The 20,091-nt window shown below is 41.0% G+C and overlaps 1 protein-coding gene across 1 annotated transcript in view; it reads right to left on the bottom strand.

Annotated features, from left to right (window-relative positions):
• Positions 1-258: 258 nt before the first annotated feature.
• The window catches only part of ddb1 (damage-specific DNA binding protein 1), a 45,085-nt gene continuing 25,252 nt past the window's right edge, over positions 259-20,091 (bottom strand). The window contains exons 18-27 of the mRNA XM_058046128.2: positions 19,703-19,814; positions 15,079-15,202; positions 13,224-13,388; positions 12,202-12,296; positions 8,951-9,121; positions 7,197-7,306; positions 6,080-6,249; positions 2,793-2,895; positions 2,471-2,594; positions 259-854 (exon numbers count right to left, since the gene is read on the bottom strand). Coding sequence (XP_057902111.1) covers positions 771-854; positions 2,471-2,594; positions 2,793-2,895; positions 6,080-6,249; positions 7,197-7,306; positions 8,951-9,121; positions 12,202-12,296; positions 13,224-13,388; positions 15,079-15,202; positions 19,703-19,814 — 1,258 coding nt within the window. The 3' untranslated portion in view covers positions 259-770. The remainder of the gene's footprint in view (positions 855-2,470; positions 2,595-2,792; positions 2,896-6,079; positions 6,250-7,196; positions 7,307-8,950; positions 9,122-12,201; positions 12,297-13,223; positions 13,389-15,078; positions 15,203-19,702; positions 19,815-20,091) is intronic.

The raw sequence follows: 20,091 nt of genomic DNA, 5'->3' as shown, positions 1-20,091 counted from the left end.
CAAGTAATTAGCCAGCTTTCTAACTAGCTGACACTAGCTGTGGGCAAGCCAAGTATGGCCTCAAGATCGACACCGCTCACTTGTTGCAGGCGTTTTCCGTGTTAGATCCAACATCCTTGTGCTGGCAACACATTAGCTCACTTGATTACTTTGTTATTCTTCAGGATACTAACTGTTGAGGGTTTCCAGTACAAAGCGACTACTTCAAGTATTTTTTTGAACCACACGGAGGATGAGAAATGACAAACACACGGGATAACAGTACTAAAGCAAGGTTTATTAGAACAAAAAACATCACAAAGACAAAATAGCTATAAATCTATCATTTTCCTCTTTGTTTTATCCATCAGACTTGATTAATAACCTTTACAGTAATGTGTGAAAAGGTGTTACATTTCAATTGTGGGATGTATAGAACTTGCTAACCTGCTCGGAATAGTCACAAATGTGCTAAAAGGTGGCGAGGAAAATGTCACTTTTCTGTATTTTTAGTCATCCATCATTCCACACTACACACACACACACACACACACACACACACTCGCTCCGACCAACGTCTTCACTTTGGTCTTTTTATCAAACGCTATGCTTGGCCAGGAGATTCTTCTCTAAATGAAGAGTGCACCTTCAAGGCCTCCATGTCCAACAAGCATGCACACGTTCATTTATAATTATTTACACCTCTCCAAAGACCCAATAGTTTTTTTGCTTTTTCTCAGATTCATTTCTCCAGAGGAGCATCTTTGTCTGTGTCGGCGAGGCGTGAAAGGCTAGTGGATCCTCGTCAGCTCCTCCACAATTTTAATGACCTCGTCCACTGTGGCTTCACGCTTCATGCCACTGCCGTCATCGATCTAGGATTGAACATTAAACAGTAGGGTGTCAAACGTGAGGCAGACCTCGCCGATGCTTATTATGGCATAAATAAACAGCCAGGACAACTTGGTTCTTATTGATTTTTAGGTCCACAATGTGAGCCCTTTTCTTTCTTTTATAATAGCATGACATTAAATGCGGCAATGTTTCTCTGGAATAGCCTCTTGTCCACAAACATTTCCATGAACCTCTATTCCCGAGAACTCTCACCCAGATAAAACACATCAGAAATGTGTTTGGTTGCTTTTGTATTCAACATTTATTATTATTAATAGCACAATTTGGTTGGTTTTTGACTTTTGTGTAAAGCAGTAGGCCACCCATGGATCACAATGGTCACCAGTGTTTGTGGAACGGTGGAAAAGAAACTATTTGAAATCAGTTGTGCTGCATCACACAAGTCATGTCTTAATCAGTCAGTCACACACTGGTGAGATACATCTGGAGACGCAGCCGCCCTGGGGAAGTCGGAGATAAAAGTGGACGACCTGCTCTACCTCCTGATGTCCCCGAGCCCTCCATTCCAACGCTGCCTTTGGAAGGTCTACGTCAGCCGTGTCTCAGTTTTCAGGTGAGTCAACTAGTCGACAAGTATGACGCTCATCTATTTACCAACCACCAATCACATGCAATGGTTGCCTTCGCTGCAATGCAAACTAAAACAGGCTTTCTTGGTGAACACCACAAAGTAAAAATATGCTTGCATAAATGATGACAAAGAATGTCAGGGTATGACTTGAGAGCAATCTGACTGAACAGGGGTGTCCAAACCTTTTCCATAGAGGATCGTTCACTGAAAATCAAAGGATGACTGATATTTTTTGCATGCCCGCAACCCTCGTGAGAATAAGTGGCATAGAAAATGGATGGATGGGCTTAAAATACCTTCATATTTAAAAGACAAAGCTGTGTTTTATTAATTAGTGTCACCATTTCAGCTTCTTGGAAGCTTCATTTTATTTCTACAATATGCCATGGGCCAATAAAGAGCTTCGGGCTGGGCTGGAAATGGCCCCTGGGTCGCACTTTGGACAGCATACATTTTGGCATTTTCAACACAACGCTCCGGTCCAGCGACCACATTACTGCAGATACTGCGATGATCCGCCTATTGACCGCATGCTCCCACCTTCCCTCTGAACAAGACCCTGAGATACTCCTCCACCCGGGGCAGGACCCCATTCCCAAGCCGGAGGAAGCACTCCACCCTTTTCCGACTGAGAACCATGGCCTCTGATTTGAAGGTGCCGAGTCTCATCCCAGAAGCTTCACACTCAGATGCAAAGCGTCCCAGTAAACGCTGAAGGTCGCAGCCCGATGAGGCCATCGGGACCAAATCGTCCACCAAGAGCAGAGACGACATCCTAACGCTCTTGAACTGGACCACATTGACAAATGGCACGTGGTAGCGCACATGTGGACGGGTTGGGCAAACTCCCGTGTATCCCATTGGCTGCCTGAGCAATGGAGGCAGGGAATATGGCCCATTGGGACTCAATATCCCGGTACCGGTCCTGGACTAGCGGCCAGCCCAGTGAGGATAAGCTGCATAGAAGATGGACGGTGTTTGAATGAACGAGCGAGTGTAACCTACCTGTAGTGTACTGACGACCTCCTGCATCTTGGCACGGCCGAGGTCCAGGAAGCTTTCAATCAGATCGCCATCGATGAATCCTGTGGCTTGATCAGTCTTCCGCTCTGTGTGGAAGGATCTCCAGGTAACACGGCGTCAAGGACAATCCATGCAAGCTTGATGATGCTCTGCCGTGGTACTGCAAATTTGACGATTATGTCATTACGTTATCCCCCCGCAAAAAATAGATTACAGTCCCATTGGAAATTCAGTGATTTTGTGATATAATGCATATGCAGCACAGGCTTAGGAAATGGCCTTGGTGAACACAAAACAAGGATATAAGCTGTGCTCAATCTTGCCCACACTCTTGATGACTTTGTTGAGGCGGTTTTGAAGGTCTAGGAGAAGACTGTACCAGCCCTCAGACAGAGAGGTCACCAGTCCTAACGCACACAACCATCCAAGAAAAAGGAAAAAAGACAAACTGTGAGGAGAAACAAACACTTCCATATGTCAGCGAGGACATGGACAGAATAGAAAAACCTTGTCTGTGCTGGTAATGCAATGGAACTGAAAACACCATGATAAATAAATAAAAGCATCATTAGTGACGGCGTTTCTTATAATGCAAGTTTCATGCTCATATGCCAGAGCCACTTTGTGTTGAGAGAAAAGAGACATTTTTTTCACAACATTAAATAATTCATTGTGATTTTCTGCTAAATTTTACAGCCGCAAGGCTTTGAGGATGCGGGGGAGAACACAAGTTCGCAAAAGAAGAGTGCATTATTCTTATATGCGAGAGACATAATCTGCATGGAAATACACACACACACACACACACACACACACACACACACACACACACACACACACACAAAACATACATATACACAACTTCTTAATGTCAAAAAGAGCAGCTGAATTAGAAGATGATCCTCCTGGTGGACTTATCATATATTCATCTATAGAATAACAATGTAAGACAAATTAAGTGCTTTCATTTGGTCAAAGTACCACAAGACGATCATCGTCGTACGGAAGCGACTCAGTAGTCATACTTGTGACCTTCTGAGCAAAATAGGCCTTTAAAAGACCCAGCGTTATGTGCCCAGCGCACATTACGATGGATGATGAACAATTACCGTAATGTTTGGAGAAATTTGGCCTTTACCTACCCAAAACACCATTTTTACAAGGACAACATAAGCAAAGGTGTGGTGCTGAATATCAGCAACATTAGATATTGATGGTAGATTAATTGTAATTGTAATTAGTTGTAACATGAATGTAAAATGAGCAAAGGCGCGATATAGCTGGGGGATACGCTGATGTGCACAACATATACGTGTGGTGTGAATTGGGGGTGAGATGTTTTCCATAAAGCACCGCAGAGGGGTGACTGATGACGTCATCAATATTTGTCTTCGATAACGTGTACTTGAGCTTCCTCCAGATTTAGATTTTTTTCCAGACTTGTACATTTTTCCATTGTCGTCATTGTTAATCAGAAAACAACCTCAATGTTGAGCTAACCAAAAGAAAATGTAATAAAGTAAAACATGACACTTTGTTATGGAGATGCTCTAAATAATTCAATCCGATGCCTATACCATCTGATGTCTACCTTGACAAAAATATACAAGACAAGTTTACTTTGGTCTGTGAACTTATTAGTTGCTTCCTGTGGCCTTCGCCTCTTTTTCAGGAGCATCAGATACATCACAGTCTCCAGCAACGATAAGGCTAACAGCGTTATTTTTCTATGAAACACACTATAGCAACATTTTTCATGCACAACAATGGCTATTACTTCCTGTTGAACCTTCCTTGGAAACAAGGCGTTGGGCATACACAACCCACTTACAACTGAGTGCTAATTTTGCAGATTAATAATGAAAGAAAGAGACATTTAAAATGTACTCTTTAGTACCAAGAGGAAGAATAGCTGCTCTACATGTTGTTAAAACTTAAAAACCTTTAAAACACAGTGGTATTGAAGCTCTCATAGTAGTAAAATATACATTCTAAAAATGTCATAAATAATGTACAATCTAATATCAGCGATAGCTGTATTAAAGATTATGTCTTTGATGATGATTTCTCAGATGTTCCTTAAAATTAGACACGTTTTTTCCTCGCAATTTGTATGTGGTACAGATTTTGTGCATGTACCATAAGTCAAATAAAGTTGTATGAAAAAGTATGAGACCCCTGGTAATTTTGGTAAGATTTTCCTTTATAAATCACTGTCTGTTGGGATCAACAATTTCAGTTAAATATATCATATAGCAGACAAACACAGTGATGTATTTTATAGGATTTATAGAAAGTGTGCAATAATTATTTCAACAAAAGTAGACAACCGTTGTTGTTCTATTGATTTGAATACCTTTAACACTAATTATTGGAACACACATTTTTTTGCTGAGCTCATTGACCCTTGACCTGCATGCAACAAATGAAGCCAACCATGAGAAAATGGTATTTAAGGTGGCCAATAGCAAGTTGCATTTTCTCTGAATAGTAGCACCATGGTAGCTTCAGGACAACTGTCAAATGACCTGAGAGCAAAGATTGTTCAACATCCTGGTCTAGGCCCTAGACTAGGGGTGGGCAAATATTTTGACTCGTGAGCCACATTGAGTTAACAAAACTGGGGGGCCAGAACGTATCCTGTATTTTTTCATAGGTTGGCTGTTCCTGTGACGTATACTCCAGAGCGACTTATAGTCCTGAAAATACGGTATTTAACACACATACATACACATTATTTTATGCTTATAATTTTCCTTGAATTATTTGTCTAATTTTATCTGTGAAAGTGCTATACATACTACTACTATGTTCTCATGTTCCTTTTTTCAGGAGCACTTTAAAACATCAGACCACATCAAAGTACGTAATTTAATTTTACATTTATTTTTAATTTTTTTTTTACCAAGTAAGACATCCGACTTGCAAGTCATGTTGCCAGTTTGTATGTTAAAAGTTGAAATACTTTGAAAGCAACTGCCGGGCCGGATTCAAACACTTGGTGGACCACAGGGCTGTAGTTTGCCCACCTCTGCCCCAGACCATGGATACAAAAAGCTAGCTCAGAGATTTCAGCTGTCAGTTTCCACTGTGAGGAACATAGTGAGGAAACGGAAGACCACAGGCACAGTTCTAGCTCAGGCCCAGAGTAGCAGGTCAAGAATAATCTCAGAGAAGCAAAGGATGGTGAGAACAGTGAAAGTCAACCCACAGACCAGCTCCAAAGACCTACAACATGATCTTGGTGCAGATGGTGTTACTGTGCATCGTTCAACTATTCAGTGCACTTTGCATAAGGAATGCTGCTAAACTTTTGTTGAAATAATTATTGCAAACTTTCTGTAAATATGATAAACCTCATTTCACTTCTCATCCATCACTGTGTCTGTCTGCTGTATGATATATTTAACTGAAATGGATGTTCCAAACAACCAGTGATGTATAAACGATCAGGGATGCATACCACTGTATATGGATGAAAGCAGACCTTTTCATCCTTTTCCTTGGACTACTACTGACTGCAGCAAATGCTTCCTAACTGTTGAGAATCCATGCAAACAATCAAAATGGTGTGTGGTCAACTGTGCCTACCGATCATGCCATTGACCGTGCCAAAGAGGACGGACCCTTGGGTGGGAGTGGAACTCTCTCCCAGATTCTGCAGTACCAGTGAACCGTGGCAGAAAACATTAACAAACTCTCCGAGATGGAAGAGCCCCACTTCCTGGAGGTGCTGACGCTCCTCGTCTGTGGTGGCCGCACTGGTAGAAAAAGAGGGGTTTGTTTTAATCAGAGTCATTATTGTACAGCCGACAATAATAGATACTGTCTGAGGTGAAATCTGAAGAAAAACATAAAGACCAGAAACATCAGAGGTAAAGGTCAGAAAATGGAAATGGATAATTATGTCAGAAGTAGAAAGTAAATGAAAGAAAGATTTGAGACAAAAAAAATCAATAAGACAGCCAGTGATCGAACTTGATGTATTAGGTAGATGACAAGTAGTGGCATGACCCAAATCATTCTTCAGATACAATTACATCACTCATATTGTTTGTACAGTTATCCCTCGTTTATCACAGTTAATTGGTTCCAGATGTGATAGCAATATTAATACACTGAATATTTTCATAGAGCATAGAAAACCTAACTGAATTTTCTAAATCCAAATTTTACCATTATTAGAGCGCTAGAGACATGAACTAACACCCCTAGTAACCTTTAAACTTGTTATTCTTTGTTGACACCACATTGCTACACTGTAATTGGGAGGCTCGGGGTTCACTGCAGGGACACGAGACAGCCGCTACTTTGAAGGGGAACTGCACTTTTTTGGAAATTTGCCCATCATTAACAAGCCTGTTCATATTTCCCTTTTCATAACACTAACACTGATTATGTATTAAGATGTAAGATGTAAGGCGTGATCACAGCATGTATAGCAAACAATGAAATGTGTATCCCAATGACAGCTGAAATCTATCCAGCACAATCTAACTTGTTTTCTCTTGTTATAATGCACATAAAAGGGAAATATGTTTGTTTCACATAAGTAAATTGTGAATGATGTGCAAAATTCCAAAAAAGTGCAGTTCCCTTTTAAACGCAACATGCTGCCGAGCTAACCGGTTAGCCTCAAATTTGTTTATTTCAAACAGAAAACTGTACCACAAAAATGTGGTACAGTGTGCCCTATTCAGTTTCTCACCTGTCTTTCTGGCAAACAAACAGATTGAAAGCGTTCTCTGCCCCGAGGAAGTTGTCATCGTCCAGGATTTCCACAGCACTCATCCAGTTAGGATTGAAGTCCCGCGCAATCTGTGGAAAAACATGAGCAGTTCGTCATAGACTAGTTGTTGTAGTAGTTGTGATCTCCTAGGACATGTTATCTCCAAGCAAGAACCTCCAAAAGAAGACTTCATTCACCCTGCCAGGATATTTCAGCAAAAAGTAAAGGGGGAGTTACATCCCGATGTCCGGTTGTGGTGGTCAGATTCTCCCAGCCAACATTCTGCTTCTCCCGACCTCCGTGGACGGTCGGCGGCTACTCACATAGTGTCTGCGACATTCATGCACCTTACCTGGCCATGGCGGGCGACTCTTCCCGCTGTACACTCTGGTTCTTGCTAACAAATAACCCTAGGTGCCGTAGCAAGCCAGTATGCCCATCTTGCAAATTGAGTGGGCTGCATGAGCCTTGTACGATGCCCACACGTACATCCCCCCAGTGAGTGAAACATACGGACAGCCTTACATGAAGTGCACCTAGCATGCACGAGTTGCTGTCATTTCACCGCCAGGCCCTTCCTGTCCTAGCCCTTTATACTTCCCTGTCTTCTCCTGGGCATGTTTATTTCTGTGCAGGAGCGCTCTATCCAGCGGGAGGCGAGACCACAGGACGCACCTGATCATCTGCGACCTCTTCTTAAGCAGGTGGACTGCATCTGGGAGACGATGGATTTCTCCCTCTGAGTTAGCGCTGCATGTAGTGACAGCATTCTCCTCGTTGTTTGACACTTTGCCAACATTTATCCCTGTTTTGCGCTAACCTCTCTCCTCCTCTTGAGGACCAGCCTTCGCCAGCGGCTTCCAGATGGTGCATCCAGTGCTTGTGACCCTCCAACTTGCCGACCCTCTCTGTGCCCACAGTATCAACTGCTCATGATGTCTTTGTGCCCAGCAGGGATAGAAATACATAGCCTCCAATGGGCAGCAACAGTTTGGATATGAAGAAGACAGAAGTTGCTGTGTTGCGCACTAAGAGAGTAAAATGTTGACGTATATGAGGAAATCCAGCAGATAATAAAGTACAGGCAGCTTAGACCGGCACAGAATTTGTCTGGCTGTGGATCTGTCGTGATCGCAAAGGATAGGGACAGACTTGGTGACTACACATAGGTGTAGTTGTTGTAGTTTGTGTGTGCGTGAGCCACACGTCTGTAGTTTATACACACACACACACATCTGTAAATAGTTAATGTAACAAGCAAACATCTGTAAATAGATGCTTAGTTTGTGTTATGTTCTAAATCACTGAATAAATGTAGTTACTATATTGTCATCAAACATTTTTTTTCCTGGGTTTGATTCTCCGATTGGGCATCTCTGTGTGGAGATGTGTGGTTTCCGGTTTCTTCTCACATTCCAAAAACATGTTAGGTTAACTGGTGACTCCAAATTGTCCATAGGTATGAATGTGAGTGTGAATGGTTGTTTGCCTATATGTGCCCTGTGATTGGCTGGCCACCAGTCCAGGGTGTACCCCGCCTCTCGTCCAGAGACGAATGAACGAATAAAAGGGTACCACTACTACTACAGTGGCTATTAAGGTACTGTACATATGTACAATGCAACTTATTTGGGGGACAATTGTACTACATAGTCAGCTTGGCCTCGACTGGCAAATAGGCCAACCCGACCCAAGCTTTCTTTCCCATTTCAGAGTTAATGCCATAATGTTACCTCTTCAAAGTTGCCCTCCATCGGTTTGTACGCCAACAGCAGCACAGACCTCATCAGGTCTCCCACCAGGATGAAATCGCCTTTGGTCTTCAGGTAAAGCGCCATAATGTTGTTGTAGTGGTTGCACTCGGTCCGCAGCTCCTTCTCAGCAGTCCATTCATAGAGACGGACCTGAAACACACACTCAAGGTGAATAACTGTTTGTTTTGTGAACAAGCCAAAATCATTTAGCTGCACTGGTGTTTGATGTAGTTGCTGACTTTACAGTCAGTGCATGATATTATTTCGGATACGGCGTGCTTCAGTGAGCATGACATTAAAGTGCTGATCTCTTAGAAGTAGCCATATTACACAGCCGGGTAATTGCTAATCACCCTCAGCATTTCACCTTATTTTGGGGATAAATATGTAAATTGCCCAACCTTAATCTAACATTCTAAACACCAAAGTAGTACTTCAAAACTTCAAAAAGCTTGGTCTGAGTGTGTAGGTTATGGGCAGTGTGCACTTTACATTATTGACGTAGAAATCAATGAGCATACCAGATTTACATTAGCATTCAGCTAATTTCCATGTGTGCTCCTTTAAGTATAGCATTCTGCTTGATAAGATTGTTTTGCAGAAACGTGATTAAGACCTAAATAGTTTCAAGGATTTCACTCATTAAATGCATGCACGTAAAATACACTATCTGGGTTCTGCAGGTATAACTTCCACTACATTTCGGACTTTGGGGGTGGGGGTGCTCTTAGTGAAGATTTCCAGAATTGTGCAAGCCATGACTTTTGGATTCGTTTGATCTTAAGATGAGGCTGCTTTTCAGGCATATAATCCTTTTGGTCTATCTATAGCTCAGCGTGGATGAGCATGACATTACAGGGCAGTAGTGGGAGAGCCGTTTCTCTCACACTGTGTCAGTGGTTTCACAGAATAATCTATACCAGATAAATCTATTTGGGAAGCTTCAAGACTTCAAAATGACTGAGGAGGAGACATTTCCCCCCAACCTGCCCTGCACTACTTACTGTATACAATTAAGGTTCAACATTGCCTGACACGCTCATACACCATTCACTGCAGTTCGCTTGCAGCTGAGGTCCATGTTTGTCTGACTAACTACATACTGCACAGTACTGGCTCTACAGGAGTTTAATTAAAAGATGAAAGATGGAAGAAGGGACTTTGTTGCTATCTGATATTTTGTCTGTGATCTCTTGACTTGGCCACACATTTGTCCAATCTACTTACATTTAAGTCTCTATAAAGGAACCACAATTTACAAAAAATACAATATCTTTTAGAGATGCTCGTTATTGGCTTTTTACCAATATAGTCCAGCACTTCATTACCCATACCAATATCAACTGCAAGCAACATAGGCAGCAGCTTGTCAGGTCACATGTTGCGTAATGGTAATGTAATAATCAGACATTATGTTCCTTTTACTGTGATGCCACTAGATGCATTTTTCAAATAAACACTTTGTTTATACCATTTTATGTCAACAAACGTTACTGAAAATCATGACCAATTAAAGGAAGCCACCTTACTCCTCCCTCGCGTAACAAGCTCTTTCATTGCAGTTTGAAGCTATTTTTCCAGAGACCACCAAGATGTAACGCAAAGTGTATGTATTGTGAAGGCCGGAAAAGTGTGCCTTTTGCCTTTTGGCCTTGTGGGGTGATGGTGAGACAAAGCTGCGTAATAGCTGAGTCATGGCTGCTGTCCTTTCATTGAGTTGGCAGCTGACATTTTATAAAAACCTTCGCCTGTACATCTTTGTAATTCAAAGGCAAAGCTTGGAAATAATTCCAGACCACGGATATACGGAACTAACAAGCTTGTTCCTGTGTGGAACACATTACCTGCAGGTAAAAGTGATACCAAAATGAATGGATTATTATAATTATATATATAACAAAATATATACAATTGTCCCAATAGCGGTAAATAAATAGCAATCAATGAATTTCAGTGATATATGATTCAATGTTAATGAAAGGAATATTTTCATAGTTACAGCTTAGACAACCTGTTTGTGACTATAAATACGTTCTTCAACATTATTAGAGCTCTGTAGACATGAAATTACAAGCCTGTTACCACCTTTACTTTCTATTATTCATTGTTTACATCACACTGTGCAACTCTTATGCTGCAGGGCCTCGAGACAGCCGTAAGCTATAAACGTCCACTTCCACACGGAATTGGGGGGGGGGGTCCTTATGCTGACATGCAAGACATGTCATGGCTGAAATCACGCAGGTAATGTGTCGTCAACGTGTTGTGACATTACTAAGTCACAACACGTGACCACTATACTACATATCACTTGTATTTCAATATATTTTGTGACCAATAATAGACAATAGTCATCTAATCTCTAATGTATACAACAGAAAAATATTATATACTATGTAGCCCCCTTTACCAGCAGGTTATAGAAAAGACAAAAAAACAAAAACAAAACAAAGTAAAAAGCAAGGTAAATCCTGATGTGGGAAGTACATAAATAAACTGCACTTCTGCTTTAGAGCTAGCACTTGAGCAAGGCACATTGTCAGCAATGTGCCAAACATCTCTTATTCCCCGAGACTTTGCACTGCAACTCCAAGGTAAAATAATTCACGAGAACTTTTAAGAGTAAGACGAAAAGCATATTTTGTGCAAGACACTGTACTTTTTGTTCACCTCTGTGCAGATGTTCATGAAAAGCTAACATATTGTTAAAGGCCCTCTATCATTTGAAAATTGACTTTATGTTTTTATGTTCTAACAGCAATGCGTGTTCATGCATCCTGTCAGTGAGCACCCAACAGGACATAAATGACAATGAATCTCCCGCCTTGTTTGCTCTACTTTTGAGAGGAGAGGCACTCAGCAATGGTTCTTTCTTAGGTTTTTAGGACATCATGAACAAAACAAAAAATCTACTCCCCCATGGACATGATGCCGCCACTTTAGAAGAGGACAGCTTATAATTTGCATTTGCCATGTTCGCAGTAATGTATATGTATAAAGTGGAAAAAAATTACAATAGGGTTTCTTTGAGCCACATATTTGCTCATTACTAGTAAAGCTATAAACATAAAACATGTGTTCCCATTAGGGCTTATTAAAAAAAAAACACCTACATTCCAGCATGAATCTAGATTTTGAGTAACACACTTAATACACTATTGTGGGACCTTTTAGACCTAAAAAAAACCAAAGTGTAAAATGGGACCTTTGACTATTGAAGTGATGATTACCGTGCTATTTATGCTGGCCAAGAGTTTTCCGTTGAATTCAACCATGGAGTAGACAGCTCCTTTCACCTCCTTTTCTGCTACAGTTTGTAGCTTTCCTAAGGGAAAAGTACATCAATCAGTTTCAGTCCAGCAATTTAAAACTTGATTTATGCTTCATCGTCACAATGCTGGCTCCTCCACCTCCAAATCCTGCAGCAAAGCTAGGGGTGCATCTAAAAAAAATGTTAACTTTGCATCAACAGCGACACAAACCACACAGCTGTGATTGGTTGGCTTTTTTAGCACATCATTTGGGGGTTTTCCATTCCCCCAAAGCACCAAAAGTGACTAATGAGTCACTAGCGACTACTTCCAGCACAAAAAACGATCTGGATGTTGCATTCGTCGCCATTGTTCACGACTACACCGGAAGCTAAACTGCAGTCAAAAGGAGTTGTTTGCTAGAGACTTGCAAGTCCACCCCCGCTGAGGAGCTGTAACAGGATCAAAACACCGTCGGAAAGGCCAGCATACTGTCGGCACTGAAGCAAAAATCATGATTGTGTTGCTTGATTTCAACCTACAGGATCTTACTGGGGTACACTGCACTGCTAGAGTGTGATCGAGGTGTGTGAAACAGAGAGAAAAAAACAGCTTTGCAGAATTGGTACAACTGTGGAATGAAGAAAGCTGCAGCAAATAAATGAAAAGCAGGCAATAAACACCTCAAGAAGAACGTAGCATGAAAGGAAATGAGAGGAACTGCAGTGGTGAGGGAAACGTCTGATGAGAAGTGATAAGCAATGATTAAGTGAGAAGCGAAACAAGAGCATCACAGGACAAACTGTCCCTGAGTGAAGAAAAAGGACAAAGTGGATAAAGAAGAAAATGAAACCGACCGGAGGATAACAAGAGCAAAGAAAAATGAGGTAGATGAGAAGACAAACAGCAAACGGTTGAGAAACAAGAGAGAAAAATGTTCAGCTCAGTTTGCTTGTGTTTGGAAAACATAGTCAACACTTAAGAAACGACGGGGTACTGACCGTCTGTGTAGTGGAAGACAATTATACGGCCCTGCTTGGGCTCGGCCTCCTCTGGGTAGACCATGGCAGTGCCCACGATGAAGTAGACGGATGGGTCTTTTCCCAGGCGGCAAGACACCATGCTGAGGGCATACTCACTTGGGAGGAACTGATGAGCATGGAGGACTGGTAGGAGAAAAAATATATACTTTAGCACAGCACAGCCTTTTGCATGTTGCTTTCTTGGGAAAAAATACACAGAAAACCAACCACAAATACAATTCCCGGAGAAAAATTCAAACCTACATGGCCCTGCGTGAAAAAGTGATTCTCCCCTAAACCTAATAACTGGGTGGGCCACCTTAGCAGCAACAACAGCAATCTTTGCTGGAATTTTTGCCCACTCATCTTTGCAGAATTGTTGTAATTCAGCCACACTGGATGGTTTTCCAGCATGAACCACCTTATAACATCATGCCACAGCAACTCAATACAGTTCAGGTCAGGACTTTGACAAAGCCACTTCAAATTTTCATTTTGTTTTTTCTTCAAACATTCCGAAGTTGATTTGCTGGTGTGTTTTGTCCTGCTGAGGAACCCAAGTTGGGGTCAGCTTGAGGTCAAACAGATGGCTGGACATTCTCCTAGACAGCAGAATTCGTGGCTCCATTTTTCACAGCAAGTCTTCCAGGTTCCGAGGCAGCAAAACAGCCCCAGACCATCACACTACCACCACCATATTTTACTCTTGGTATGTTCTTTTTATGTAATGGGACAAACACCTCTAAAAGGTTCAACTTTTGTCTCATCAAACCACAGAATATTTTCGCCAAAGGTCTTGGGGTTTCATCAAGATGTTTTTTGGCTAAATTGAGACGAGTCTTCATGTTCTTTTTGTTAAGCAGTGGTTGTAGTTTTCATCTAGGAACTCTGCATTGCAGGCTAGGTTTGCTTAGTGTGCAAGCACCACTGAGTTGGCTCACGGCTCATTTTTTTTAAACCAAAGCCGTTTTCATCCTCTTAATGAGCAACATGTATTAACATAAAAAATGAAATCCAAAGGAGTCGGTGCCTCACCAGCCATGAACCTCACTGCATGTCACTGATGCACACAGAAGGTACCCCAGGTTACCACAAGTTGACCAGGAATTATATATGCAAAATATATTTGACACAACCAATATCAATAATGCAGCATCTGAAGAATTTAGCTGGACTAAGAAGTGCATGTTCAAATTAGTGGCAGAGATTTAAAAAATGACTCCAGATTTAAGTGGTGATTATGCAACTATAAACCTGAATGACTGTACAATGAACATGCATCCCCACTTGAATTCATATCTGTCAGTCATGGCCAACAGAGCACATAAGCGATGATACAGGATTGTATTAAAAAAAACATTAAAAATGAGTTCACACTGATAAATTGGATTCAGATGTAAACACAACCTGCTGATCCGTCCCCATATTTACATTTATTTACATAATATGTGTGCTAATTTATGCACCTTTGTGAAGTCCTGTGTCTTTTAAAGGAAGGATGGTGTACAGGGGAATTAGCATTACAAAACACAACAGTATGTTGGTGTGTGTTTAATACTCGCAAAATGAGACAACACGCAGGTTATGGATAAACCCAAAGCTGAAGCGAAAAATGCAAATGTATTGATGCACCTGTTTTAATATGTATGAGACAATAATAGTTTGATGAATGATTGTCAAGTCAAGGCTGAGAAAAATTTCTTGTGGACTGACCTGATTCTACCCATTTCATCTCATTATTCTCCATGCAGTGGACATCATTTTACCATCAGACGCACCACATGAGGGTGCCAACTTTGGACATCAAATAGAAATGTACATCTGGCTGTCTCACCTTCAAAGGTGTGCTGATCCACAACGAGCAGGCTGTGAACCTCCACCTCGTCACCAAAAGACGTCTCATGGGGAGAAGTGCTGCTGGGGAAGAGCTTGCTGGAACTCACACTGCTAGAGAGAGCCTGGAAGTATGGAGATGTATGAGATGGGACAAGAACAGAAATTAATACAAAGAGAATTCTAATAAGGTCTATACAGGGATTCACATCTCTGTCTGAAGAGCTCCCCGGGACAGCAGGACCATCTGTTCTCCAGATGCACAGGCATTTAAAATCGGGTGCAGACCTTTGTGGACACCATGCAAACATGTCTGGCAGTGATTTGTCCCTGCAAAGTTGTGCAATCTTAAAAAAATATATAATAAAATGGACTTCTACACCGCAACGGAGGCTGTGATGCTTGACAGGGTTAGCAAAACACATGCTGTCACAGTCCATTGGAAGTCATTTCTTTCAAATGCTAGTATGTCACTCAATGTATTTACATGAAAATCATGTGTAATGTAATTTCAACTTTAGGTTGTCTCAATAGGAGTAGGTATATAATTAAACAGACATGCTTTTTAATTACAGAAGTGCTTCTGTAGTGGGGAGGGATGCAGGGAACTGTCGGCGGGTGGGGGGGTACGAGAGGCTTTCATTTCAATGCAGACCTACCAACATGTACAAATTTATAGTCTTCAAATACGCTTGTATGCTCTCCATTTTCCTGGTTTCATTTTTAAGTTCAGTCTGTACAGTAAATAAATAAATGAATAAATACTATCAGCTGGTCTAGTATATCAAATGGGGGGAGACAGGAAAAATTCTCTGTCCCTTGGGGGAGCATGACAGAAAATACAGAAGCACTGAATTACAGTGACATGGATATAACAATTAAATTGAATAATTTCATATAACAATAATTGCTGAGGCCAATTGTCCAGTAAAAAACAAAAATGCTGCCCTGAGCTTTACACTACAGGAGAGATGAAGGTCGAGAGACAATTGGCCTGAAAATAATTGGATGCCATAATTACGTACGTGAAAGCACATTATGGTTGCCAAGTCGAGATGCCAGGGAGCGTCCAATGAAAGGATGAAAAACAATACTGATTTGATGTACAGTCTCAAATTTCCATTAAGTTAAAGTTTTTCTTTAAACGAGGCAGAACTGACTTCCTGACGGTCAAGAGATGGCAGGAGAGATGTTTGGAACCGGATCATTTGAACTACTAAAGAAAAGTTGTTACTATTCCAAAAGCATCTAAAAACAGGAGAACCCTGCTTTTCCCCCGAATGCCCATAAAGATGTTTATTTCTGACACTCTAACCGAGCCTGGGCCATGCTGCTATATATTGGCACTAGAGATGGCCTGAACAGTTTTTTTGCCCCCGTTTGCCCACAATATTTTGTCCCAATTTGATAATTCTATAATACAGTAAACATTTATAAAAGAAGAAAGAAACACATCCAGAATGTCCCTTGTGTTTTCATTTGATTCACCATTAAACATTTAAAACTTTAATGGCGCATTGTGAGGTAGCTTGAACAATGAAGTAATAAAATATATTCTTTGGACTTTAGTGCAACAGTAAATATTAAATGCCGCCTACAGAGAACATACTAACTCCTTATTTCTAAAATGACAAATACTTCAACTTGCTGATATAGTTCATCTTCAAACAGCTAAAATAATGCATAAGGCTAAAAACAAGCAACTGTCATCCAATACTTCTCTACAAGAGAGGAGAAATATGATCTCAGGGAAGAAGTACATTTGAAACACTTCTATGCTAGGACTACGTTATGCTAGCCATAGCATTTCAGTATGTGGAATCAAACTATGGAATGGATTGAGTAAGGAAATCAAACAATGTCAAAATCAATCAAAGTGTCTATATTGACACTTACTATGGTACCCATTATGGCATTGGATGCTCATATCACCTCCTACGAGGTACGAGGTGCATTATTAAAAAAACACAAGAAAAAAAAACCTTAAACTGTATTATGGAAAGCAGGAAGTGAACAAATGTAACAGTTAGTGATTGTAAAAGTACCAGATGGAGGGGTAGGATTTAATAAGCTTTGCTTCTTCCTACTCCTTTTGGACATATGGAACTGTGAACTGATTATGGGATGCACTCAATTGTAATCTGATGCATGTTCAAATGAAATAAAACCATGACCATAAATAAAAATGCTTGTTTGTTTCTTTCGGCTTTTACCAGGTTACAGAGTCGCCACAGAGGATATTTATGAGCTGCATAGTGATTTTTGGCTTGAGCCCTTTAAATTAAGGAAGCCCTTCCTGACGAATACCGCTGGTGCTTACTAGCGGAGATTCGAACCTGCGGCGTCCGCTCCAAAGTCCAGAACGCTAACCGCTATACCACGGCGGGCTCATTAAATAAAAATGTAACATAAAATGAAACAGCACCTCAACTTAAAATATCCGGCATGCATGTAAGCAAATAAGAAAATAAGTGCCTCAGTATCTTCTTATGGAATAATGGCGGGAGGGCATGCCATATCGGGGGTTCTAAGTGCTCCACAAGCATTAGAAAACAAGAGTTTTCTACGAAAGATTAATGGCAGATCACTCATTGCTGTCACTTTTTTCCTCTCCTCCTAAAAATGTCCTGCAGGGTGGGCTGACTCGTCTTAGGCTGGGTTTCCTGGGTGAACCTGTTGTATTGTGTTGTGCGTTTGTTTTTGAGATGTTGTATCAGGTGTGTCGTGTTAAATGCAGCCACAGTCGCAAGCTGCTTCTGTGTCCTATGTCGCTTGACGACATTCAACCAATAGTGCTGGGGTGGGCAAACTGCGGCCCACCAGGCGTTTGAATCCGGCCCACCAGTTACTTTCTAAGTATTTCAACTTTGAACATACAAACTGGCAACATGACTTGCAAGTCCGATGTCTTATTTAGTAAAAAAACAAAACAAAACAACAAAACTGTAAAATTAAATGACATAGTTTGATGTGGTCTGATGTTTAAGGTGCTCCTGAAAAAAGGGACATGAGAACATAAAGCTGATCGTATAACACTTGTACAGATAAAATTAGACAAATAATTCAAGGAAAATTATAAGCATAAAATAGTGTGTGTGTGTGTGTGTGTTAAATATATGTTCTGGCCCGCCCGGAGAATTTTGTTAACTCAATGCGGCAAAGTCAAAATATTTGCGCACCCCTGCAATAGTGTCACTTCAGAAAAGTGATGTTATGTAGGTTATGATGTCTCACTCTGTTCCACCACATAACTCTAAATCTGATAAAAAGTAACAAGAATAAATATACATATGAATCCAAGCCCTGATCGGGAGATAACGTCCACTTCCGATCCAGTCTGAAACGACTTGATCAAGCCAGATTTTCCATAACGTAATCGGATCGGGACATGCCTACTTCATACTCAACAAGCAGGATCATAACTACAAAACTACTATCGGTGCTGTACCAGCTTTTTCGAGGAACGGTGCATTCAGGTGCATTACATAACTCCTCAGAGACAAGTTGCCGCTGCATTCACGGACCCTTGGAAATGACAGCAAACCCACCCACACATGCACATGTAGCCCAAATCACGCGATATTACAAATCCAACCAACCATTTGTTGCTCATAACAATAAGACAATGTTACAAAACGTTCTAGTGATAACAGAAATCAATGTTAAGCAAATACACAAATATATGCAGACTTAAAAAATTAAATCATTGTGAGTGGACAAAAAAAGTGAAGCTCAAATTAAATCCGTTCAACCCATCCAATCCAAGGGAAGGATGTCAGCATCATAGTGGAATAAAAGATATGTAGGATAATTACTTAAATATTTATCAGCGCTCACGTCAAACTTTATTCTAATGCCACTATGCAAAATACAAATTTTTGACCGGAATTACTATAAAATGAATGAACCATTATGTTCAATATTTCAAGTGTATCAACATCAAAAGGTTTCAGTGTGCAGGAGTAGGGGGTACATGGCTTCAGGTCAAATGTCTGAAAGGGTACATCGCTGTGAGAAGTTTGGGAACCACTGATTTAAGGGACACACTCATAATGGACCCAACTATTAAATGGCATGCAGTCGTCCCTTGTTAACACGGTTAATTGGTTCCAGATCATTTCCGCAAAGTACCTTCTTAGTTAAAACATACAGAACCTGTTTATGACTTTCTAAATACAGTTTTTACCATTATTAGAGCCTGTACACATGAAATAACAACCCCATAGTCACCTTTACACTCCTATTATTCTTTGGTTGCACCACTTTGCCACAAATGCGCAGGCTATGTGATCACTGCAGGGTCATAAGAGACGGAAGACACTCATAGCATACAGCAAGCAACCGCGCTAACTAGTTAGCCTAGTTATTTGTTTTTGTGAAAGTGTGGAGAAGAAGGACAAAGTAAGTTGACAAATATGTACCACTTCCACAAATAATGGGAGGATTACTTTTATTCACTCTACCAAAGACATGCCGGGGTAATGCGATGTCTCATCAATCAAGCATTACTGATGCCGAGTGACCAGAGTACTACATAGGACTTGTATTTCATTTTTTTAAATTAATAATTGGTTATAGTCAATCACAAAACAGTGATTATTTATTCCGACAAAACGTGAAGATACCTGGGTGCTTGCACTCGGCCGCACAGCAGAGGTGGTACCGCTCACATCCTGAATCTCCACCCTACTGGACAGGACCCCAAAACACTGGGAAACCTCCTGGTAACAGATCCGCCTGGGGCATGAGCAAAATAAGAACGAGGTGAGAGGATGCACAAACAGCTGTGGGCGGAAGTCGGTAAGCTGATAAACAAGTGGGGGAAAAAAAGTACAGTTTGAAGTGAAATGAACAGGACACAATGAAACAGTGTGAGCGCTTGTCGACATAAAATCACAAATCTAATAATTTCCTGACTTGTTCCTGTCAAAAGAAAACTGCAAGGTAACACATGTTCAAACAACAACTACAACAGGACAAACAAGATGACGGTAAAAAGGGCAAAAGTCGGCAA

Source organism: Doryrhamphus excisus, linkage group LG11, assembly GCF_037039965.1.
Source record: "Doryrhamphus excisus strain RoL-2023G ecotype Guam linkage group LG11, RoL_Dexc_Guam_v1.1, whole genome shotgun sequence".
NCBI lineage: Eukaryota > Metazoa > Chordata > Actinopteri > Syngnathiformes > Syngnathidae > Doryrhamphus > Doryrhamphus excisus.
The sequence above is the reverse complement of the archived record's forward strand: the minus strand, read 5'-3'. Positions and strand labels throughout refer to the sequence as shown.